The sequence below is a fragment of the Lontra canadensis genome, unplaced genomic scaffold (genome assembly GCF_010015895.1).
Source record: "Lontra canadensis isolate GAN:19392208 unplaced genomic scaffold, GSC_riverotter_1.0 scaffold11, whole genome shotgun sequence".
In the NCBI taxonomy this organism is placed as follows: domain Eukaryota; kingdom Metazoa; phylum Chordata; class Mammalia; order Carnivora; family Mustelidae; genus Lontra; species Lontra canadensis.
The window spans coordinates 16,254,882-16,281,082 of record NW_022631005.1 but is presented as its reverse complement, the minus strand read 5'-3'; the positions used below and the strand labels follow the sequence as shown (position 1 = coordinate 16,281,082).

The following is a 26,201-nucleotide window of genomic DNA, read 5'->3' as shown; positions in this document are numbered from 1 at the left end:
GCTTTCCTCAAGGCTCAAGCTGTCCCTGCAGACACCGAGGGCCGATCCTCCTAGGAGGCCTATTACGTTTCCAGGGGACAAAAGAGCTTACAAATGAATCATCTTCCTTTCTCCCAGCCATTTCCTTCTCAACCCTGTCAGGCTTCTCTTCTGTGCCTTTTCCTTTGTCCTCTACTAATCACAGATGTAATTAACCAGCAAAGAAAAGAAGCAGGGGCATCTGTCCTGTGCTCCACACGGAGGGCGGAGACTGACCTTTCCAATCCTGCCCCAGTTGTGGTGAAAACACAAAGATATGGGCTTGAATTTTGACTCTGGGTTTTACTCATTCTTCAGATCTTGGATGAGTTACTTAACGTCACTGACTGAATAGATTTACCAAATGAAATAACATAACCATTCGTAGTTCACACATTTGGTGGTGCTATGTGAGATATAAAAAGTACCTAATATTCTGTCCAGCACCCAGGAGCCATAAACCATGTTTGTTCTTTTCCTCTTCCCATGACCCCCAATGCATAACACTTTCTCCATCCCAGTCCCCCTACCTTCTTGCCCTTGTCATTTATCCAAGGCTTCTTTATTCATTTCCATCTTCTTTTCTCCACTCTTGCAAATTTACCCTTTAATCTTTTTTATTTCCTTCCAGTCTTCTGCCAATTTATTACATATTTATTTTCCTTTTTGTCATTTCTCACAAATTCTTTCAGTACCTTCCTCTCATCTTTTCCCCCTTTGGGAGTTACAACAAGAGTGGAGAAGGGAGAATGTTGTTAAAATGGGAATCCCAGGGGCACCTGGGTGGTTCAGTGGGTTGAGCCTCTCCTTTGGCTCAGGTCATGATCCCAGGGTCCTGGGATTGAGCCCCACATTGGGCTCTCTGCTCAGCAGGGAGCCTGCTTCCCCCCGCCCCCCGCCTGCCTCTCTGCCTACTCGTGATCTCTGTCTGTCAAATAAATAAATAAAATCTTAAAAAAAAATGGGAATCTCAAAGGAATGGATGAAAAAATAATATTTAAGAACTCTATGGATGAAATTCTGATGTTATTTTGCCTAAAGGAATTCAAAATAGTGTGTGACTGTTCTAAATCTGTACAAATTATTTTGTTCTATCTCTGCTATAAGCATAATCTAAAATATGGAAACCAGTTTTGTAAAAACAGTATGAAAACATTACAACACAGATTCATTGAGAATTTGATTGGAGCAGCCATATGATTCTGTTCTGAAATGGTGTAGAAATGGCAAGAATAATAAGAATGGTAGCAGTCTTTTGACAGTATTTTGATAAAACTACTACTACTAATGTAATAATAATAACAGGATTTTTGTTTCTAGCAACATGGCAAGCTGAAGTAACACAAACAAGTCTTTCTCTGCTGACGGGTGGGCATGCTAGATACAATATAACAAAAATATAATGCATAGTTAAGCTTGAAAAAAAAAATACAATTGCTTCTGACATACAGAAGAAATTTGTGGTCAGAGTGGTAAGCATAGATCTGACACAACAGCAAGTGTGGAAGATACTGATTTAGGAAAGCAACAAGGATATATGCTTCTGCTTTCTGCAAAGGAAGAGGTAAATTCTCAACAAATAGTAGACCCTCAAAGATGAGCCTATGCAAGTGTGCACCCACACTGAATAATTTGAAAATCTCAAATAAAGAACATACTACAAAAGAAAGAAGAGGAAAGGAAAGGAAAGGAAAGGAGAGGAGAGGAGAGGAGAGGAGAGGAGAGGAAAGGAAAAGAAAGGAAAGGAAAGGAAAGGAAAAGGAAATGGAAGGGAAGGGAAAGGAATAAAAGGAAGGAAAAAGAAAGTGAACCCAAAGAAAAACAAATCCTAAACCTAGGTGTAGAGACACTGACCCAGCCTGGCAGGCTCAATACTCTTAAAGTGAAGAAAAGCCCACTATACCAAAATGACAAGCCACACAAAGAAACAAGTTTCTGTATGGAGAATCAGGAGGCAAAACAGAAAGATTAGTACCCTTGATATTTTAATGTAATAAAATACAAGAATTTACAAAATAGTGTGTTTAGAATGATAAAATAGATTAAAGTAGGAAAAGCTATAAAAATGAAAGAACAAAATATACTTTTTTAAAAAGGAAAAACAAACTTAAAAACTAGCCAAAAATTTTAAGAGATTGAGAAATATGTTCATTAAAATGAAAATCCTCAATGGATGAGCTATTCAATAGCTAAAGATCTATGCCTAAACCACAAAACATGTCTACGGAAATTGTCTCCAGTTAGTACAGAAGAAAGGAGAACGAATGCAATTTTTTAATGCTATGATACATGAAGGAAAGAAGGACATGGTCAAACTTATATCTAATAAGAATTATAGAAGGATGAAATGAATAAAAATAAATATATATCTAGGTACAACATAGTAGAATAAATAATGCTAAACTTAAAAATACATACATATTAAAAGCAACTAGAAAGAAAACTCAGTTACCTAAAGAACAAAAATTAGGCTGAAGCAGACTTTTCATCAATAAAAACAGAACAAGCAGAAAATGGAATAATATATCCAAAAGTGTGATGGGGAAAACAACTATCAATTTAAAATCTTATATTGAGATCAACTATAATTAAAGATGAAGAATATGATAAAGAGGTTTTTGAATAAAAACTGATAGAGTTGACCATTCTCAGATTCCTTACTGAAAGAACTACTAAAGGATGTACTTCAGTTAGAAAAACACTGAGCCAGAAGAAAGAAGAGATACAAACCACTAATCAAGTAATTTAGTAAATTTGTGGCTAAATCTAATTAAATATTGCAGTAAAGATATAATGACTTAGTTTAGGATACAAAGCAAAGGAAAGGGGAGTGAAATAATATAAAAGGAAGTGAAATAATATAGTGATGGTGGAAGAGTGTAGTGTTTGGAATTAAATATGTCAAGTGTGCTTGCTTAAAAAAAAAATCAAAAAACAAAAATAGAAATTATGACTCCCATTTAATAACAAAAAAAGGGAAATGCAACTTATCTAAATAGCAATAGAAAAATTACAAAGTGAAACATGGTAAATAGAAATCATAAATGCAATTTAAAATCATAGAAAGTCCAACAATTTCGTGAATCACAGTAAAGGCGTATGGAATTGGGACTAACACTTACTGAAATTTCATTAGCCTACATCATGTTTCTATAACTTTATTATAACAAATTTGTTACAAGAAATTTCAGAAATAATAATTTGGGGAATTCCTCTTGGAGAAGATAGGATTCTCAATGTGGAGAACAATTGAAGAGAAGAGAGACTTCAATGCAGCCACAATTACTGATTTCCCTTAGGACAAATTATGCAACAACAAAAGGCAGACAAATGAAAAACAATGGTATGGTACACAGGAAATTTACTGGACCAAATCAAAAAAATGTGCAATTTTGTTCTAGATCTGCCACTAATTTTGTGACCTTAGATTGTTGATTTCTCCCTTGTAGTTCTCTATTTCATCATGGATAAAATGAGGGATTTTGAATGTTTGTTAAGTTTTCCTTCATCAAATAAAAAGACCATGATACTTTGAGGTAATAAGAGAAGTGAGGGCAAGAGGTAGTCTCCAGTGTCCCTTCTCATACCCTCCCCCTCCCCCCATCTACACAACTGGACTTCACTAATTTTAGTATGCCTACTAATCAGAGAAGGGTTTGTTTTTAAAGGAGTCTGTGGTAGGCACCATCAACTGACTCCCCAATAGCCATCACTTCCATTCCTCTTTCAAAAAAAGAATACCAATTTTGGACAGCTTGGCAATATGCACATTTCAATACTTCTCTGATACCCTTTGCTAAAAACCAAATCCAACTGAGTAAAATTCAACTTATTGTCTTTATTCAATGATTCCTGAATCAGGCAACAACCCACCCAGCAAATAGAAAGAAGCTCTGATGAGCTATACAAAACGGAATACTCTTATGTGTGGAAGGAGGCAGGATAAAAAAAAAAAAAGTTATTAGCAAATAGCAGATTATTTTGGATAAGGCTCCCTTTCCACGGTGGGTGGAGGGAGTCTATCATGCAGATTCCCTCACTGATGCTGACCACGTAACCCCAGATTGACTGCTTTAAAGTCACATTCTGGGGGGAGGCTGAAACTACAATTAGGTTAGATATTAAGTCTTGGTTTGCTATGTAGGGCTAGCACAAGAGACTACTTTGGGCCTACTGTCTCTTTTTTAACACCTTGGTGCTCAGAAAGGTCATGTGACCCACATCTACCCAATGAAACATAGTTGGAAGGCCCACACAATTTCTGCGAAAGCTCTGGGGTTTTGTTTGTTTGTTTATTTGTTTGTTTAATTTGATGGACAGAGATCACAAGTAGGCAGAGAGGCAGGCAGAGAGAGAGGGGGAAGCAGGCTCCCTGCCAAGCAGAGAGCCCAATGTGGGGCTCGGTCCCAGGAATCTGGGATCATGACCTGAGCCGAAGGTAGAGGCTTTAACCCACTGAGCCACCCAGGTGCCCCAAGCTTTGGCTTTCTTGATGTGTAGACATGTAGCAGCCATCTTGAAGCCATAAGACAACATAGCTCAGGAAAGAAGCAAGAAAGATGTATTGAAATCTGTCCTGATGTTGTGAACAATTGATCCAAAGCTGGCAGCTACCTTCCTCCAGACATTTTGGTAAGGAATATAATACCAGACAATTTGGTAAGGAATAACCTCTCTTGTTTAAGCCAAGTTTTCAGCTTTCTGTTACTTTCAGCTAAATACATTCTTAACTGATAAGGAAGGATCTATTAAGGTTTGATTGTGTGTGTGCAGAGCCATTAGTGATGACACATAAAACCAGACAACTTAAAATACAAGTTCAGAAAAGTAAACTTGAACGTTGAATTCCATCTGCACTTTGCACAATGGAAGGTATTTTACATTTGTTACTGAAAATTAAAACAAATAGCTAAATATATTGACTTATATTTATAGATACTGATTGTACAAACCTGTAACTAAGGTTTCAGTGCATAAATACTCTTCATGTTTACCTGCGTAGTTTGAAGCAGGTATTTTAAGTATGGTAAAACATCTGATGCTTAAATCTTTGTAAATTTGAGAAACATGTTAATAAATGGGAGGGGCAGATAAAAAGTGTTGCATATGTGATTTCCTCTGATTTTATGCAGTTTAACTTTTGCTGTTTTCTGCTGTGAGTCATAGCACGTCTGGAATTAGGGTATTAGAAACCCATGTCACTGAGATTCAGTCTGCTGTTAAACAGCCTGAATATTTTGTTTCCTATATAAAATAATAGATTTACATAACATTCATAATCAATAAACATACATTACTAGAGTTTTGACACATTTAGTTGGAATGCCTTAAAAATAGAGGTTCACATAATGTTCTCACCTAGGTTTATTGAGGACATTTCCTTATATTTCTGGTTTTTCTTGAACTAATCAATATTTATTAAAAGATACATTTAAAGTTCCTGCTTTCACAGGTTCTTTAAAACCTTTAGCATGGTTGGGGAAAAAACTGTCACACAGTTTGTATATGTTTTAAAATGTGGCTTGTTGGAGTAAAACAGGTAGAGAAAAGGCAAATCTCGTTCTAAAGTTTTGTGCTTGGAAAGGGAAAATTTTATTAATAGTAAAATAACCCTGAGGGTCTGTTTAAAAATGGGCTTCTTTTTATGCAGAATTTGAATTGGGGCAGGGGTTGGGACAGAAGGCCAGGTGCTTTCCTATTTACTTTTTAAAAAGTCAGAAACCTATTAGTTTTTAGGGGAGAGAAAGTCATGTGATACAAAGGAGGAGAGCATGAACTATGGGCTCAGACAGATCTGGTTTCAAATTCATACAAATTATTTTATTCAGTATACAGTCATTTAGTCCTTACCACATGGTAAGGACTCCACTAGGGCCCAGAGATAAAATGGGGAACAAAATAGCTGCGGTTCTTGTTCTCATTCAACTGACAGTCCAGTAGAGAAAACTCAAAGAAAGGCTTGCAGGGCACCTGGATGTCTCAGTCTTCTGCCTTCAGTTCAGGTCATGACCTCAGAGTCCTGGGATCCAGCTCCGCATTGGACTCCACTTCTCCTTCTGCCTTCTGCTCTCCTTGCTTGTACTCTCTCTCTGTCAAATAAATCAATAAAATCTTGAAAGAAGGAAAGAAAAGAAGGAAGGAAGGAAGGAAGGAAGGAAGGAAGGAAGGAAGGAAGGAAGGAAGGAAGGAAGAAAAAGAAAGGCTTACACACAAATGCCTATGAAAAAAGAACTGCTGGGAGCTTGAAGAGCTAGAAGTGGTCCTGAGTCAACCTGGGAGGAGAGAGAAGTGAGTCCCTAAAGAGAACATTCAAGTTGCAGTTTTAATGATAAAAAACCTGAAGCAGGAGCAAGTGTCCACACCAAGGGTACAACGTGTGCAGCAGTCCTGGGGTGAAGGCCAGTATTCAAGCACATAATGAGTGACTCTGTCTGGGTATCCTTGGTCAAGAAGAGAATCATCTCTTGCTTTCTGGGTAACCATTGACAGGTTACTTGACCTCCGTACATCTCACGGTCTGATTCTGCAGGATATTGTGATAATTAAATACAATAAACTATATTGTGATAATTAAGTATTGTGAAATTAAATGATAATTGTTGATTTCCTGTACATAAAAGGGCCTGACATCTAATAGATGCTGAATAAAACCAAGTTCCCCTTCCCCTCCTCATGCTGAAATTACACGAAGTCATTCATTCTACTGCCGTAGCTACGGATATAATGAAACTGTTCGTATGATTGACTGTCTGATACTTCATGTGCCAATTCAAAGCCATCTCATGTTTATTTATTTAAGGTATTCTTAGTCTTGTCACTCATTCCTCAGATCAACTAGTTAGTTTCCATTCTTATGGGCTCTGATTAGATTGAACACAATGCCTTTTCTTATCAGAGCTCACTGTTGTCATGAACCTGCTCCCCTGGTGTATTAGGGTTCTCCAGAGAAACAGACCAAGGGGATGCGAATATACGTAGAGAGAGAGAGAAGGATTTATTTTAAGAAATTGGCTCTGTAGATTGTGGGGACTAGCAAGTTTGCAATCGACAGAGCAGGCAGCAGGCTGGAGACCTGGGAAAGAGCTGATGCTGCATCTTGAGTATGAAGGCAGTCTGGAGGCCGAATTCCTTCCTTGGAGGGGGACCTCAATCTTTTCTCTTAAGGCTTTCAACTGATTGGAGGAGGGCTACCCACATTATGGACAGTAATCTGATTTCTCAAAGTCTACTGTGTGGGTCACATCTATAAAATATCTTCACAGCTACATGTGTTTGACAAAAATTGGGGACCATAACCTAACCAAGTTGACACATAAACTTAACCATCTCACCTGGCGGGGCCGACGCAGCGTGAGGTGAGGGCTTTACGCCAAGGCTGCTGTCTCCCCTGAGGGACTGGGTCTCTGGGGTGGCCTGAGGAGACAGAGCTCCTCCCCATGGATAGGAATGCATGCCAGTTGACCTCTGAGCCAGTCTCAGAGGCACATGAATTCAAGACATCAGGGAAAGCCACAGAGAGAGAGAGGTTCAGAGACGGAAAAGCATCCACACAGGGAACAGGAAGGGAGTAGAGACCATGTGGCAAAGGGAAGGCTTGATTGCTTAGAAGTCAGCGGGGAGAAAGGAGGCTACACAAATACAAGTGCAAGCAGGAGACATACCATCAGGGACAGAGAGGGGCATGAGGAAGGCAACAATGAGCAACAGGAAGCCGCGAACACTGCTGTTGAGGAGTCACAACGATAAGGGGATCTCCAGAGGCACAGTTTTAGCCAAGTGATACTTCAGTTTCCACCTGGGTCCTAAATGTGCAGCCATGGTTGTGCCTGAACAATGCTCCAGAACCCCCAGGCCTACGACTGGAAGATGACTATTCTTCCATACTGTCATATGTTGTCTTCGTCTGTTTGGAGGGCTATAGCCAAAAACCAAGACAGCGTCTCAACAGCAGAGACTGATTTCTCTCAGTTCAGAAGGCTGGTGTCATTGTGGCAAAGGCCTTTCATCTGGTTCATAAAAAGCCACTCTCTCCTTGTGTTCTTATATGGCAGAAGGGGTGAGGGAGCTTTATGGGTTCTATTTGATGAGGGCACTAATCCCATTCATCATGGCTCCATTCTCATGACCTGATAGCATCCTAAAGACCCTGCCTCCTAATATCATCACATAGGGCATTAGGATCCAACATAGGCATTTTTGGGGGGACCCAGAATAAGCATTCAGATCTTAGTGTTTTCTGGCTACAGACCTTGGCTTGCCTCCCTATCCACCTTGGGTAATGATTTTGAAATTTGAGCCCAGGGTTTCATATCTGTAAAATGGAAATAATACTATTACAGTTGTAGTGAAATTCAAGGGGATAATCAAAATATCAAAAGTCGTTAACATTGTGCTTGGCCAGTAGTGTTAAATAAATGTTAGCCATTATCATAAATTGTATCCATCTCCTCCATCGGAACCATGTTGGAAAGTTAATCTCTGGCTGCTACAAATGACTCTTCCTTATGCACGTGTATATAATTTTTTAAAATTGAGTATGTTAATACATTTCTATTGTATTTCATTTATGTTTGTTCCATACCTCTGTATTTCCCACTAGAAGTTAAGGTCTCATAATGTCTTTCATAGTCCCCAGAATGTCTCACAAGTCATAGTGAACACACATTTATTGAGAACATACTATGCTCAGGGTCCCATACCAGATGCTATTCTCTACAGTGGACTAATGCGTTCCTCAGTAAGGAACATTTTCACAAACTGCATGCGAAGTCTCACCACCAAAGTGAGAGTATAATAATAGAAACCTGGAGGCCATTCAACTGGGTAACTAGGGGTAATTTCAAAGACAAGTTCAAGATTCAGGAAGTCATAATCAGTTTTCAACATTGAGGAAATGTCTGCTCTACACAAGCAGGACACTCCTTAGCTTCAGAAGTGTTGTAAGATGACCTGACACAAAGATATATTCTCTGTTGAGTCATTTTTGTTTCAAAAGGGGATCTATAATTATAAATTTTTATTAGATACTAGCAGCGTTCTTGACACTAAACAGACACAGCAAGTTGCTAATCACAGCAAGGGTCATTTATTTTCTATTTTGGGTCACTTATTCTCTCTATTGAAGGAAAGTAACATGACAGCTCTCTGTTCATAATGCCAAATTCAAAAATTCATTTTCTTTTTAAAATCTGAGTATCATGTTCCTCCTAACCACACCTCCCTTTAAACCTGGCCTTTGCTTCTCTCTCCATAGTTTGCAAGACCCTGCTTAGCAAACAAGACACGCCATCCATAGGAGTCGAAGGTTAAAGGAAAACTGAACCCCATAACCAGGTTGTATGAGCAGAGGAGATTATGTCCTCAGAGTTTGCCTTCTCCGTGAGCTCTCCTTCCGCATAGAACCCAAAGAGCCAAAGAGTGTATCTTCCAATGAATGTGTTATCAGTACTAACTTGACAATCTTGCTGTTGACAATATTGATTGTACTTCACTTCACTCCCCTCCTGTGGTCCAAAACCAGATCCAACACCCCTATGTACACTGGGGATGTACACAGCAGCTGAAGGGCCAACTGCCAGTGGATCTGGAACAGAGCCTTTCCAGCCTCAGCACCTGACTTCCTGGCTGCCTCCCTTTCAGGTCTCATTGGTTGTTGATGTGGCAGCTGTGGTTCTGACAATGAGTTTGGTGTTGGGTCAAGTTTTTGTTTGGCTGATTTACTCCCTTGTATGCCATTTTCCTTGACTCACCCTTGATTACAGGGAATGTTCTTTATTACCTTTTAAAATCATATGATATCTATAAGCAAAGCTTTGGATTAGAGATTTTGAAAGCATTACCCATGACTGATTTTTTTTTTCAAAGCTGAAATGTAAGAAGTAGGGCTAGAGCCAGCCCAAACCCCGTGTTTAGCCCAGCAGTGTATCAAATATCATTTGTATCTTCAGAATAAAATGCACAGAATTTTTTCCCTTCTTAGGAACCTGGATGCAATGTCTGCTTATGTAAACAACTTATAAATGCGAAAGTAGTAAGCGCTTTTGTCTATTAGAAAGGGTGTGAGAATCTCCCTTTCCCCAAAACTATAAAAGAACAAATATTTGTGTTATAATATAGGGAATGGGAAATAAAGATAGGTATAATTCTACTGATGTAGCAGAGCTTTCATTCAATGATTATAAGACAGGTCACTTGCAGAACTTGCTTACACAAGGAAAACAATCTGAAGGTTACTTTTTTAAATTTATTTTTTCCATTTTTATTTATCTAGGGTTTATTTGTTTGTTTGTTTATTTTAAGTAGGTCCCATGCCCAATGTGGGGCTTGAACCCATGACCCTGCAATTGAGAGCTGCACATGCTACTGACTGATCCAGCCAGGCGTCCCTGCTGTTTTTTTTTTTTTTTAAACATTCCCCTCAAATTAGACTGTAATAATTAATGTCCATAGCATAAACATTCTGTGATATAATTTAGTCCTGCTTTGTTATAAAAAGGCCAAATTGACTGTCAGCACTGGAGATGTTGAAAATAATGCTGTATGTTAATAAAATAATTCATTGCTCTTATTTATTCTCCTAATTAGACATTGATATGTTAAAGAACGATCTTTGTTGTTTTTTTATCATACATATACAAAGTATCTAAATATTACAGAGATATGTAAAAGATATGCAGAAACTCTTACATAAATAGTCTGGTGAATATTCCAACAAACTTTCTCTCTATATTCTAATGTACATGCATATAACTTTTACCAAAATGATAGCATACTAGAATTCCTCTTTGTGACCTCATTTTTTAAAATGTCATTTAATATTTCTTAGTCATCTCTTCCATGTCATGATGTCTGAAACTCTCTCATTCTTTGAGTGAGATATGTACAAGCATTATAGTAAGGGATTCATGGGCTTTGCAACCGAAGCTTGGCTGGGTCTGAATTCTAGGACCACCGTTATTAATGCTGTGATTTTGACATATTATTTAATTTCTCTGGACTTCACTTCCTAAACACGGAAAATGTGATATTAACAACATCTACCTGAAAGTGGTCGCTGTGTGGAAATGAAGAGGTGTTGGCTAGCACTTGGTAAGTGAGCAGGTATGACCATGCTGCTGCTGGGGACATCAGAGGTCTTGTTAGTGCCACACTGATGGGCATTTAGGCTGACCACAGTTTTTATTCTCACACATGATGCGATAGTGAACATCCTTCTCACTACTGTTGCACCAGTCTTGTAAGTATTTCTAAAGGTCAAATTTTAGAAAGTGTAATTTTTTAATCATAGGTAATATACATTTTTTCAACTGGTAGATATTGCCGAGTAATATCTCCAAAACTATTTACATTATAAATAAGAATGAAATAGAATAAATTTGGGATTATGGGAAATACTTTATTAAAGCTTTTCCCTGGGGCACCCGGGTGGCTCAGTCAGTTAAGCGTCTGCCTTTGGCTCAGATCATGATTCTGGGGTCCTGGGATCCCGCCCTGTGTAGGATTCCCTGCTCATAGGGAGCCTGCTTCTCCCTCTCCTCCCCACTCATTCTCTCTCTTACTATCTTTCTTTCTCTCCAATAAATAAAAATAAATCTTTAAAAAAATTAAGAAATCTTTTCTGTATTCTTAAAAATGCACAGATTTTTTAAAACAAATGAGCAGGGGATTGCTATAATACAACATACAATAAATTAACATGTACAGTATCTATAAAAATCAGAAACCATTTTTATATAATTCCCACCATTCTCACAGTTCTGCAAGTCTTTGAGCCCTCTTTCCCCAGAGAAAGAACTCATAGCAACTACTCTGTGTTAACTATGAACTATTAGTATGATAATCACTTACTATGAGCTGCAGAAAATGATATTCCATTAAGACAACTACTCACTGTACATTAAAAAAAAAAGACAACTACTCACTAATATTTACCAACCAGGTAAGTAATAAATGTTCACGGAAATTAATAGGTTGAGATATGGAATAATTATGTCATCTTCTAAACATATGGTAACATTTCTGAAACCCAAATTGAACACATCACCTGACAACTCTACCCCATATTCAGAATTGAGATTGTTCTAGGCTACTCTTTTACAGTTACATTGGATCTCAAAGAGGGGGAAATCATCTTGATACCAATTTCCTTTAATGTTTAGTAATATATGTTATACAGTGGTGTGAAAGGATTCACTCAGTGAACACCGAATAGCAAATATTTTACAATGTCTGGAAACATATATTTATTTCTAGTTCTTTGGCATAAAGCTACTTTGAGACTTTGTCAGGGATAAGAACATCTGATACAATAACAACCTAAGGGTCACTCGATCTCTTTTTATCAACACAAGGTCTTAAGGGAGGAAAATTTTTTCCTCTACTTTTATAGGTTCTTTGGCTGGTCTAATAATTAAATTGACATAGGACAGATTAACAAAAGAAAAACAAATTTAGTTACATATGTAGAGGAGCCCAATAAAAATATGATACTAATAAAATAAAATTTAAAAAAAATGGAAAAAAAAAAAATGAGACCCAAGGGCAATTCAAGCAGTTGAGGCTTATATGCCATCCTGAACTAAGAAATAGGATAGGGGCCTGGGGCTTTAAAGGGAAGGAGGGTAATCCACAAGACAAGAAAAAGAGCAGATGTTTGGTAAGTAGATATTTGTTCTGCCATACAGATAGAAGTTATCTCTGATAATAGCTTTCTTTCTGGACCAGGACCCCTACCTAAATTAGTTTAGGTAGTCAAAGGAAAGGTAAAAGTCTTTCTTTAGTCTGCTGGATTTTGATTGCTTTCAGCTCAAAATAAGCTACATGTCAAAGTAGCGTATTTTGGGGTCACATATTTTACTCCCCTTCAAGCCAAAAAACTTTTTTTTTTTTTAAATAATGAAGAGGTTTTGCATCACATTAATAGAAAGGTAAGTGTAAATAGTTATATAGAAGTTTTCTGAAGGTAAATCTGTTCTTATATACAGCAGCAAATGTGTTCTTTACAAATTTTGCTTGTTTCCATACTCATTCTTTACAACCCTAGAACCTCTGCACAATGGAATTTTTAAATAAAATAAATAAAACACTTGACTATTATAATGGAGAATTTTATTTCACCCTTTCTCAAAATAGGTAAATAGGTGGCACTGATATCTTTCAACATCAAATGCAGTTGAACTTGCTTGTCTAAAAGTGGGAATTGGGAGCCAGATAAAAAAATTAATGCACAACTATATTTAAAGAAGAGTTATTCAGAAAACAATGTTACTTATATTTTACATGTTTTGAACATAAGCAATTCTCTATCTCATCTTTTAAACTATAATTTATCTATAATAATAAAGCCTAATTCTTTGGAAATAATGCTCAGTTAGCATAATTGGCATTATAGAATTTTAAAGTATATTATAGAATATTCTGTCACTCGACACTAAATTGAAATTTTAAAGAAAATGATGGAAATAGCTGTAAGGGGAAAAAAGTAGCCTTTTAAATCTAATTTGTTATGCACTGCGGTAGGGTAATGGATGCAATGAAAGTTCTTTTATGGAGTTCCCATGTCCAAAAGGTATTTAGGTAGCAAAAGATGTTAAGCAGACCCCCTGCAATCCCCCTTTAACTGAAGATAGCAGGAAATAAGGAATATAGGTCTGTGTTCTCCTGATTTTTATTTCCTTAGGAGTACAACTTATGCAAAGGACACCTTAGGCTGCTTAGCAGATCACAAAGGGTGCACTAGACCCCCTTGCTGTCTGCTTAAATAGAGTGATCTAAAGGATGGCTGAAACCATACCGGGAGTTCAATCCTTCAGGTGGGTCTTTTCAAATTCCAATAGTGAGGAGTTACTGGAGAATTGGTAAGGATTTCACTAGGCCCCAGCAGGTTTGAGATCAAAAGCTTTGGTTAAATAAAAGCCTGTTGGGAAATCTTAAAACCTCTTTGTAATGTAACTTTAAAAAGTTAATACAAAGAACCCTTAGACTGAAGCCCGTAACAGCACGAACAAAGAGTATATCAAAACTGATTCCATTAAGAGAGAGAGGACATACAATTCACTTAATTTAAAGAGCTATCCAGTTATATTACTATGTGAGAGAATAGAAGTTATACCATACCATCGAGCCCATTTAGAAGATGTGCTCATTTCTTGTTACATATGCCAGACTTCATTCTTTGTCATTCAGATATGCTTTTTAAACAACATATATATTCATTTTCTTGAAAAGAGAAAGAGCGATGTGCATTTAAATTCACTCCTAAAGAAGATTCTTTTAAAACAAATTAAAATTAAACTTGATGGGCACCCATCAGTCAGTTGGCTATCTCTTTTTCATGGCATCAAACTGCTAATTGCCCATTCTCCTTAAAATAATAAACCTTCAATTGATATTGATTGGTAGATCATTAATGAGGGCATTAATTATAATATAATTTTTATAATTAATACCAATCCATTTCTTCACAAGTCACACACTTTTATTAACTGAACTCATCCATTAATGGTTGAGTGATAATATTTTGCTCAGTCAAACCACCCCCCCCAAAAAAAAATCTTTATTTGGTTTTAATGTCTGAATTTTGCAATTAGTTCTGAATCTTTCAGAACACTTTCATGTCTTCAATGTGTCTCCCATTTTCACATCAGGTATATGACATAGGTACGTTAAGCACTTTTTACCATTTTGTTTTTCATAAATAGGGATACTGAAGCATACCGGGTAGGACAAATAATGTGCTCTTGACTGCGCCGCCATTTTGAGAGGGCATGGACTAGAAACTTTAGCTCCCAATGTCAAGCCTAAAAATTTTCCAACTGGGCAATGTCTCACAGAGCTCAGAAGGTGATTATAGTTTATGTAAAAAGATAAACTGAGGCATATTAACATTAAGAGTTTATATGAGCAACAATTGATTCAAATAAGGCACCATCGAATTTAGAGATACAATGGAGTTGTGTGGAGCTGTAGAAAATGAAAGACTCACAGGCTGAAGGGAGCAGGAACAGGAAGTTACAAAAGACAAAAAGGGAGCTGTGATTGCAAGGTCACTTCCCTGTAGGGGATAGCAGGAGCCTATCTAATGCTGATCAGGGGATCCCCAACTGACTGGTTTAAGAATCCATTTCTAGAAGCCAAAACTATAATTAAGTCTCAGTTTTGGCATACAGGCATAGTATAAACTACTCCTTCTTGGGCCTGCTGTCCAGTTTTTAACACTTAAGTCACACACAACTGAACTCTTTTCCAACTGTGGTCATTATCATTAGCAAATATCCTGAAATTCTTATATTGATAGTTGGAGAAACTGTGGTCTATGTACCCATATTCAATTCCTTATCTGTATGTTCTCTTGCCTTCTTCACTCATATCTTCTTTCACTTCTTTCCTTCCACATCTATGCTTCTCTCAGTGTGTCATCCGATTAATGACAGGGAAATGAAAAAAGGAGGGTGGTAGATTAAGTCTCTAGGACTTCCTGTGGGAAAGATAGAAAAAGCTTTGAAGAGTCAAGAATTCCTTGAATGAACTATCCCAATGAGTTCTTTGTTTGTTTGTTTTCTCTTTACGAAGTACCAGAAGTCCCTTAAAAAAATGATGAACAAAGATCTCAAGTGACCAGCTCTACTGAAAACAAACAAATTCACATTTTGAGAATCCTGCATCCTCACAGAATCTCCAATGAAACAGCTAAGTCAGCACCCCACCCTTCACAGGTGTGCCATCAGACATTGGTCCACTCAAAGCTCTTCAGCGAGCTCCTATTGATGTCTGTCCTGACGGAATGCTGTCTGATATAGGTCCTCCATGCAACTGGCCATTTGTGAAATAAGAAAAACTTCAAATCAGCAGTGAAGGGTGCACATGGCTACTAAATCTTTGATTCCCAAATATGTATATATGAGTCTGCATTGCATGAATGTATTCACATACATAATCTATATGGATTACATATATGTTCATACCAATATAGTTAACCATTGAGGTGTTATTCTGTTTCAACAGAATTCTGTTCCAACATTCCAGAATTCCAACATTCTGTTCCATGCTCAGTGGGAACTCTGTGACTAGATTATCTTAGTTGGATATTTTGGATACTTTTATAGACATACTAAGACCTTACTATTCCTGAAGTTATTGCTTAATTGTTCAGGGACTTTGAGTTTTTAAATTCATTCCAATACATATTCTAGTATTTGAACTCAAGTCTTGAATTTCAAAAATCACTCCTTTAGCAATAAATAACTTGAATGTAAAGGTATTCTTTAAACCCTTGGCAACCATCAGCAAGATTTGGGCCACTAAAGAGATTATTTTACAAGTAGATGCTATAGAACCAGTTTTAGGACATTTATAATTTTGTAGTGGGTGAGATACCTGCAAAGATGACACACAAACTCAGAATTGTTCCATATTGTTTCTTCAGTGACTACCACAGGATACATGATAGATGCTTAATAAATGCTAACTGAGCTAATGAATAAAAAATAGATGAACAATTAGAGGACAAAATGAAACAGATGATTATGTGTTAAATTTTTTTCAGTGACCAAAAGAGAAAAGGCAAAAATTAATATCTAGAATTTTTCAAAGTGAAAATAGCTGTCTTTTCTCACTAATAAATAATGCATGTTCACTGGAAAGTATTCAAATATCTCACAATCATTCCTCTATTAAAGAAAACTAGTTTTAATGATTTAGTACATGTTGTTCATCCATGCACATTGAAGGTTGACATCTTTTAAAAAAAATTGGAACCAAAATATATGTGTATTTTGTTCAATAGCTAACCTAGAAAATTTAACAATATGTTGCTGATACCTCTCCATAATACAAGTGTCTCTCTTTAACTGCCAAAGGTAGTTTATATTTTATATATCTGATCATGTATTTAGCTCTTTTGACAGATATTTTGGTTGCATTAAATTTTTTATTCTTATAAAGAACATTTCAATAAATATCTTTTAATATTTTTCAAGTTCAGATTTATTTTCTTGGCATACATTCTAAGACATGAAACAGGCATAAAATGTTGGTAGAATTATTCTCTGAAAAGTTTGTGTTAGTTTATACCCCCACCAACTACATACAAGCCATTGCCCTATAAATTAGTCTGGATAGAATTCATTTAATCTAATAAGGAAAATAATCTCTTGTTTTCTTTTTTCCTTACTGTTGTTTTAAATCTTAGACTATGTAGGGACCATTTAAATAAATCAGTTATTTGATAAATCACACATGGCCCACCCATGGAACATGTTCAGTACCAAATTGACTTCCCTCTCCTATCCAACACCTTACTGGAGTGTGTCTTTGCAGTAGATATGAGTTAAGGAAATAAAAAGATCTCAAAATTGGGTTAAATGTACTTAGGAAAGATCAAATCTATGTGTTACATTAAAAAGAAAAAGCTTTTGGTTATTGACCACTGTAATTACTTTTCATCCCCTCTATTCATGTGGATAATTAAGTAAATAAAACAGTTCACAAAGTATAGATCCTGTTTTAGGATGCATTCTTCAAGTCATCTTGCTACCAGTAATAATAAGACAACCTACCTATACCGGTTTTGAAGGCTCCAGTGGGATTGTCCACCACACACTCAACAAACAGCTGACATGATGTGTTCATGGGAGAAAGAATCTGGGAAACAAAGATAGGCGTCTAAGAATATACCATCAGTGATGTGAATAAAAACCACTTTATATTTCCATAATCCCAGTCTGTTTATGTGCTAAACTTTGTCATGGAAAAAGAAATTCCACTTTTATAATCCTATGCCAAAGAGTAAATACTGGTCAATATCTCTTGCCCATGAAGAATGGCAGGATCTTATGGGAAGGTCCTGAAGATGTCATATGTCTCTTTATGGACTTGGTCAGCACTTCCATGTAGCCTGCCCCTGGGTATGAAACTGTCCATATTTTGAGGCAAAAGTGTAAAGATCTCCAGCCCCACTATTTTACTACTCATTATAAAAGGAGTGTGGTGAGCTACCTACTATGTTCAACTACTAAGAGATAGTAGTAGTGTTAGCTGTCTTGCTGTGTAACAAATAAACCCAAAGTTTATTGGTTTAAAACCCCACACATTTACTATCTCACTGTGGGCTTGGATTCTGTGTCCAACCTAGCAGAGTCTTTTGCATCAGGGTCTTCCTCTATAGATGTCATCTGGTGCCGCAGTCACATCAAGGGTCAGCTGAGACAGGATCCATTTCCAAGCTCACATTTACTAATTGGCTGGACTCAGTTCCTTACTGGCTATTGGAATGAGAGTCTCAGTTCCTTGCTGGCTCTTGGCCAGAGGCTACCCTCAGTTCCTTGCCATATGGGGCTCTCCAACATGGGAGCATGGCTCATCAAAGCTAGTGAGGAAGTCATTATGACAGAAGTTGCAGTCTTTTATAACCTAATCATAAAAGTGACATCCATATTCTATCACTAAAAGCAAGTCACTAGGTTCAGCCCATAGTCAAGGCGAGAGGATTAGACAATATCATGAATACTGAGAGGCAGGGATGTTTGGAAGCCATCTTAGAAGGCTATCCACCACAACTGATTTCTCAGTTGTTGGCAGTAGAGGAGCCTAGGGGAAAGTAGGAAGGAGAATGCTGGGAAACAGTGGAAGAGGAATTCCTTGGGAAAAAGTGCACAATACCCTAGAGATAAACACAGTATCAATAAACACATATGAGGGGCACCTGGGTGGCTCAGTTTGTTGAGCCTCTGCCTTTGGCTTGGGTCATGATCTCAGGGTCCTGGGATCCAGCCCCACATCAGTCTCCCTGCTCAATGGGGAGCCTGCTTCTCCTTCTCTGTCTACCCTTTCCCCTGCTCATGCTCTCTCTCTAACGTTCCTCTCTTTCTCTTAAAAAAAAAAAAAAAAAAGTTCTTAAGAAAAAGAAAGAAAAACAACACACAGTTAAATCTGGGGGTATTAGCTGGCCTGAGAAAGTGTTTTAAGTCCCAGGTCAAATCAGCATGTACCACGTCAAAGCAATAATGCCTCCAATTATGTATACATTGGGAAAAATCAAAACCACAGGTATTACTGGGTGACGATGGAAAAACCCAAGACAAACACAATAACTGATAACAAAGAAACACATCCTCAAGCAAGAGGGAAAACATTCCATGGCTAATGTAAAAAGGATCATAACTCTTATTCCCTTAAAATGCTGTATCTAACCATTAACACTGACAAAATGAAATTAATGATATTCAAAAGACTCTGAATCTGTATTTATCATATCAAACATACGCATATGCCATTTATTTATCATTTCACACGTGGAAATTTTGAGGTTTCTTTTTTTGGTAAAGAACATAGACCTAGTGGCAACTTAACGTTTACCATTACTTTGCACCCACCCCTCACTTTGATAAGATAGTTGGTTCAAGGGAGGGATATACTTGGGGACGATATAACAGAATATAGAAAGTGTAGCTTACAGGTCCACACAAAAGTAGGTGGCTCGTTCTTATGATATCTTTGTTATCAGCACGGCTGTTCTAATAAGTTGAGCTAATCAGCTGAATGTATGTGTGTAGGGGTAATACATGTATTTTCATAATAACAAAAATGAACAGAGATACAGCAGATAAATTGTCTTAACAGGTTATGCTTGGTTTTCATGTGAAAACTTACTAATTAATGCAAGTGTTGCAATCATTTTTATGACGTTCCCCAAAGATGGCACTTTAAGGGTTATGCCATATGCTGATTGACAGCAGCCATAATTCCATACAATGAGACTGTATCATATTGTTTGAAGTGAGGTGATATTCATCTCTTGAAACTGATCAAACATACGACTGCATCAAACAGTATTACAACATAATCAGGCTGTACGTGGGGACTGCCAAGGCTGATCACCATGTTGCACTCCTTTCCCTCGGACTTCTCTAATAGAAGCTGTGACATACCACTGCTTCCACATTTTCCTCTAAGAACTGCAAAATCTAAGACAGAAGAAAAAAATCCTGCATAAAATTGTGATTCGGTTATGCTGTGCGAGTGTACATCTGTAGACGGCTTTAGAATAACAAATTTACTCCTGTTAAGATCTCCCTAAATATACAAATAAGAATGTAGTAAGGCCAAGATAGAAAGCAAAGGCCAAACAAGGTGAAAATAATTCAAATGCCCTTTGTTTTTTTCAGTAAACAGGAAACTTGGAAGAAATGGCTTTAAAAAAAAAATACTTTTCAGTGTCTGTAACTCACAACGATAATTTTTTTTCTAATGTGCTGTTTTGCCAAACCACTTGATTTTTCTACAAACCTTGGGGCTATTTTGGCTTCGGAGGAAAATGATTAAGAGTCTGTCCCTACCCACTCTCAGTTGCTGCTGATTTTGGAAAGAAGAATGAGGATGGGTGTGAGTGAATGAGGGTGATTTAGCTATTCTCTTGGTGGCATTCTTAATGGCATGGAGTCCAATAACACAGTGGCTTGTAGAGTGATGCAATTTAGGGACTGCCCTTTTATTATCTAGCCATCTTCCCATCTGCCCATGCATCCATGCTTCCATCCATCCACCTATCCAATAACCTATTAAAGAGCCATTGAGATATTTGGGCAACTGTGTTCCAGATAGTTTACAAAGAAATGGGGTGCTCAGATGAGAGTCATCTCTTCATGGTGATATTCACTGGGAGATATGTTAACAATCCTGGTTCTCCAGTGTGAATCCATGCAAGTCTCCAAGATGTTTTTTTTTTTTTAATTTCTACTTTAATTCCAGTTAGATAACATGCAGCATTGTACTAGTTTCAGGTATATAATAGAGTGATTCAACACTTCCACACATCAATCAAAAAATTGCAAAGAAATCTAGACACAATATAAGTAAGTCATATTTTTCTGAATACTGATGTTCTTTAACCCCCAAACACTTGAATATGTTTTCTACAAATGAGAACACCTTCCTACTTAACTGCAACATAACCAGTAAAAGCAGATGAACTTTGATACACTTCTGCCCTTTAGTCAACAGACCATGCTCTAGAGTCATTGATTGATGCAACAATATTTTTTGTTACCAAAAGATCCAGTTGAGATCACACGCTGCATTAAGTTGTCATGTCTCTTTGGTCTCCTCCAGTCTGGAATATTCTTCAGTCTGCCCTGGATTTTTTATGATTTTCATGCTTTTGAAGATGAGTCTTGTTATTTTGCAGAATTTCCTTTGGTTTAAGTTTGTCCGATGTTTCCTCATGATTAGATTCAGGTCACAGTGTCATAGAAGCAAGACTGAATTCCTCGCAATGCATCATACCAGTTCATGCATGATTTCAATAACTGATTCCGACTTGATTCTTTCAGCAAAGTTCTGCGAGTCACAACCTTTCTCATTATTTATCTGGAAAGAAGTATTTGCTTTGGACCACATTCCTGAATGATAGAGTTGTAAAGTATGAAATATACATGACTATAGAATTGTTGATTGACAACTATTTTCTCTCAACATTTTGCAGATATTATTTTATTTTGCCTATTATGTTGCAATTGAGAAGTCTGTTGTCAATCTCATTAGCATTCCTTTGTAGATAATCTGCATTAATAGGTTGATGTTTGCCCTATTCCTGTTACTAAATCCTTATGAAGTTTCTACAATAAGGGACTCTTTCATTCAAAACACCCTTTGTGTATATATTTGTGTGTGTGTAAATTATATATATAAATATATGTATAACCTCGTATGTATTTTCTTTACAACCTCAGATTTACTTCCAAGTTCATGAATTCCACATAAGCTGTATATAATTTGCCCTTAAAACCACTGATAGCATTAAACTTCGAGGGCAATATTTTACATTTCTAGAATTTCTAATTCTATCTATCTAATTCTATCTATCTAATTCTATTTCTAGAATTTTCAAATCTATCTGTATCTTATTTTTAATGCTTTTATCTTTCCTTCTCTAATGCTTTAGACAGTTTAAATCCGTATATGTTACAGTCTTTCTGATTATTATTACCAATTATTATCTGATAATTCCACACTTCCTGCAAGTATAATTCTGTTGCTTTTTCTCTTTTCTAAATCTCTCAAGGTGGATTGTTACCTTGTATGTTTTGGAATTTTGAATGGTGAACTCATCTTTGATTGGCTTCAGCTGGAGACATCACATATGGCCTGGCATAAGCTTGTACAGCACTAGATTTGCTCTCAGTTTGCTTCTGTTTTGGAATACACTGACATCTCAACACGAAGTGTTAGAGGCCATGCACTTTGAACACCAAGCTCATACGATTTGTGTTCAATTATATAAATCACATGGCATGTCTGTGTTTACAAATTCTCTGGAAAAGTTTATTTCCCACCTGGCACCCAAGGGTAGATACCTTACTTCCTTGTTTTCTCTTTGTGCTAGTTTGCAGATTATTTCCTGTCTACCATTTTACTGAAAGAGTAGTCCTTAAATGATCTTGGATTTTTGTAGGTTTCAGTTTCAATACCCCCTCCCTGCATCTCCCTCAGAATTTCCAAGACCTTGCTTTCTGTGTATCTCCGAGTATGAACATGAAAGCTCCTAAGTTTCTGAGACATAACCAATACCCTAGCCTACCCCAGTTTATTTATAGCCTGCCTTGTTAGTTTATGTCATTATCACATGGGCTCTCAGTTCTCTCTTCCTTTTGGTCCCTGGTGATGTTTCTTACTGTCTTGTGACCTCAACCATGGATTGAAGAGCATTTATTTTATTGTATCTAGAATTTTAGTATTTGCAGTGGGAGAATTTTCAGGATATCTACACCATAATAATCCTGTAACTGGAAGTCTCTTCTTGATATCCCATAGGCATCTTAATTTACCACAAACTATTCTGGTGGGCTTCCTCACAAATCTGGATCTCTGCCAGGGTTTCCCATCTCAATTTCACAAACCAGAAAGTCATTCTGATCTCTCTTTCTCCTTCATTGTCTAACCAACCACGAAGCCCCCTTGATTTCTCCACTGAATATGTCCTGAACTAATCCACTTGTCTCCATCTCCCATGCCCCTGCTTTAGTGTAAGCCACCACCATCTTCCCCTGTGACAACCTCTTAATTCTCCCCGCTCCAATCCATTATTTATACTGCAGCCAGAGAAAACTTTCTAAAATCATTCTGAGAAATTTACTTTCCTGCTTAAGACCATGAATAACTTTCTATTGCCCTTTAGATAAATAAAACAAATAAATAAATCCTTAATATGGTGTATTCCATGTGACTTATTCACCTCCATCACTTATTAATCTAACAAATACATACTAAGCAGCTACTATTGGGCATGGTACTTAGTACTGGGCTTATAGTGTGTATTAATTTATCCCCCCAAAATTCACAGTTGATATCCTAACCCCCGATGTGATGGTATTAGGAAGTGAAGTGATTAGGTCATGAGGGCGGAGGCCTCCTGAGTGGGTTTAATGCCCTTATAAAAGAGTTCCCCAAGATCACCCCTGCCCCTTCCATCATGTAGGAAAAACAAGCAAGATGACAGTCTATGTAGAGGAAGTGCGCTCTCACCAGACACTGAATCTTTCCAGACACTTAGTCTGGGACCTCCAGCCTCCAGAAGTATGAAGAATATATTTCTGACTTTTATTAGCCACCCAGTGTAAGGCATTTTTGTTATGGCAGCCTAAATGTACTAAGACAAACAGCTGTAACACAGTGTCAGACTAGCTGGCTTAGTTAACAGAAACTTATTTTTCTCACAATTTTGGAGTCTTTGGAGGCTAGAAGTTTAAGATCAAGGCATTGATAGAGTCGATTTCTGGGGCTTCTCTTGTTATCTTATAGATGGTTGTCTTCTCCCAGGTCTTCACATGATTTTCCCTTTGTGTGTGTCTGTGTCTGTGTTCTAGTCTTCTCTTCTTATACAGACACCAGTTGGACTGAAAGAAGGCCCACTCTAATAACCTCATTTTAATTTAAACACCCTATCTTCAAAGACAGTCACATTCCAAGATACTGGGTGGTAGGACTTCAACATATGAAGTTTAGGAGAGACACAATTCAACTCATAATACTGTAGTAAACCTCAACAACCACCATTCTCTTGGCACTTTCCTGTTTCTTTTGCTTTCCAGATACTTATCCTAAGAAGTGAGCTTCTCTTTCTTACCTCAGGGACTTTGCAAAGATTGTTCCCTTCATTTGGAATGCCTCTCTCCCTGCCCCCAACTTTGCTTAGCCCAAGGCTAGAGCTCGGCTTCAATGTCACTTCCTCACAGAAACATTTCCTGACTCTCAGATTAGATTAGGTCTCTGTGTTTTGTGTTCTTCGCATCCTTTTTGTACCACTTCCTATAATTCTAATTAAATGATTAACTGTATAATTAGTGAATTTCCTTGATCCTACAATGCTATGAGTTGTTAGATGCACCATCAATTTCAAAACACTTGTAGGCAGAGGAAAGAAATACTACTCTGTTAGTCAGCTATTGCCATAATAATGTTGCATTTAAAAGCCACTCCAAAATTCAGTGACTTTAAAAAAAACAGCCTTTATTTTTCTCTCATGAGCCTGTGAGTTGCTGTAATTCTCTTGTTCGAGATTCAACTCCTGCTTTCCAGCTCTGGTCTGGGTTCCAGGCTGACAGCTGGGTTCAGGTCTACTTCATGAATCTCCGTATTCTCCTAGGAATACAGGTTACCCAGGCCACACTCTTCTCCTGGTGAGTGAGGGTTCATGGGGAGGGCATACGTAATGCCTGTTAGAGCCTCAGCTTAGACCAGGTACACTGTCACTTCCAGCCAATTTTATTGTTCAAAGCAAGTGACAGCCAAACCTAAATTCAGCACGTTGGGGAGAGTACACTGCCTCCACTAGTAGAAGGCACTGTGGAGTCACTTGGAAAAGGGCATGGGTATATAATGTATAATTCTATGATGAGAAAGAATCGGGAGCAATAATTCAATCTACCATAACTATAATAAAGAGTATGTACATAAATTTTTATTTTGTAGACTTAAAATAGATTGTCCAAATAGTTTGTCTCTACAAAAATATACCAACCACTTTCTTCTAAATTACCAGCAAACCTTCACAGTCAGAGCCTAAAGTATCTCCTGAGTCACACGTTGGCACCCGTAATTTTGCACCTCATTCTAGTGACCAGTCCTTTATATAACCCAGGTGTGGGGCCAGACCTCTTTATAGTTGTATAAGTTTCAGGCATACAAAAGGCTACTAATGTCCCATTTGCACTTGTGATTTAGTTACATTCAGACATTTCTCTCCCATAACTAACTCTCTTATTACTGGAATTAAAGACTTTTTTCAATAAAAATCAACAAAGAGTTTTTGACAGATACTTGACATCTGAATGAGAATCCTTCAAATGCGTGAAACTCTCTAGCTTGCAAATTCTACAGTTCGTTTCCAATGTTAATTGTACTGTCGAGTATGTGACAGGCAATTCTTTTGAGTATATCTTGATAACAAAAGAAAACACAAGTTTATCTCTTGGTGGATACCTGTTCATCTCAGAGGGTCTGCAAAGGACTGGAGTGTTTCCAGATGACATTTTAAGTGCAAGCACATCATCTCTCCAGTGATGAATGTGAGCTTCGTTTAGGCCATCTTCAGCTCTATCTCTAGGTTTTTCTGCGTATGCAATAACTTTCATTTCAAAGTTACCTTGGAGTGTAATATTTTGAAAGAAATTTGAAAACACAATTAGAGATCTAAATTTAAGTTAAAATTCCACCTTGTATGGTGATAGTGGTGTAAATAACTCAAGCAAGAAAGTATGTAACAAGAGATACAATGTCAACTGTCTCACAACTTACTCCTCTTCTTAATAGCTGGTAAGTTGTTGTTGTTTCTTAAGAAGGATTGGAAGACCCATCCTATTGTAATTGGTGTGGTCATCCGAAATTATGTCCTGTGTTTCCCTAAGTTCCCTACTACCAGTGGGGGGAGAGTAACCCAGGCGGGATGAGTAAAAGCGTCCTTACCAGGGTCTGAGTTGGAGCTAAAAATGATAGATTCTCTCTTCTGAGGTTGTAAGGATCATATGAAGTATACAAGAGTCATCATTCCCACCACACTGAGATAGCCTTCCAGAGAAAACAAAACAAAACAAAACAAAACAAAACAAAACAAAACAAAAGCTACAATCCAGACAAGGACCTAGAGAAAGATTGAGAGAGAGAGAGATGGAGGGAGAGAGAGAGAGAACTGA

The 26,201-nt window shown here is 37.4% G+C and overlaps 1 protein-coding gene across 2 annotated transcripts in view; it reads right to left on the bottom strand.

Moving 5' to 3' along the window:
• Positions 1 to 6,069: 6,069 nt before the first annotated feature.
• The window catches only part of GTDC1 (glycosyltransferase like domain containing 1), a 425,334-nt gene continuing 405,202 nt past the window's right edge, over positions 6,070 to 26,201 (bottom strand). Inside the window, exons 11-14 of one of the 2 annotated variants that reach the window (XM_032856124.1) lie at positions 17,574 to 17,658; positions 15,338 to 15,493; positions 14,134 to 14,235; positions 6,070 to 6,107 (exon numbers count right to left, since the gene is read on the bottom strand). In XM_032856124.1, coding sequence (XP_032712015.1) covers positions 15,432 to 15,493; positions 17,574 to 17,658 — 147 coding nt within the window. In that variant the 3' untranslated portion in view covers positions 6,070 to 6,107; positions 14,134 to 14,235; positions 15,338 to 15,431. Of the gene's footprint in view, positions 6,108 to 14,133; positions 14,236 to 15,337; positions 15,494 to 17,573; positions 17,659 to 26,201 lie in introns of those variants that run through there. The other variant, XM_032856128.1, reaches the window with a different exon arrangement.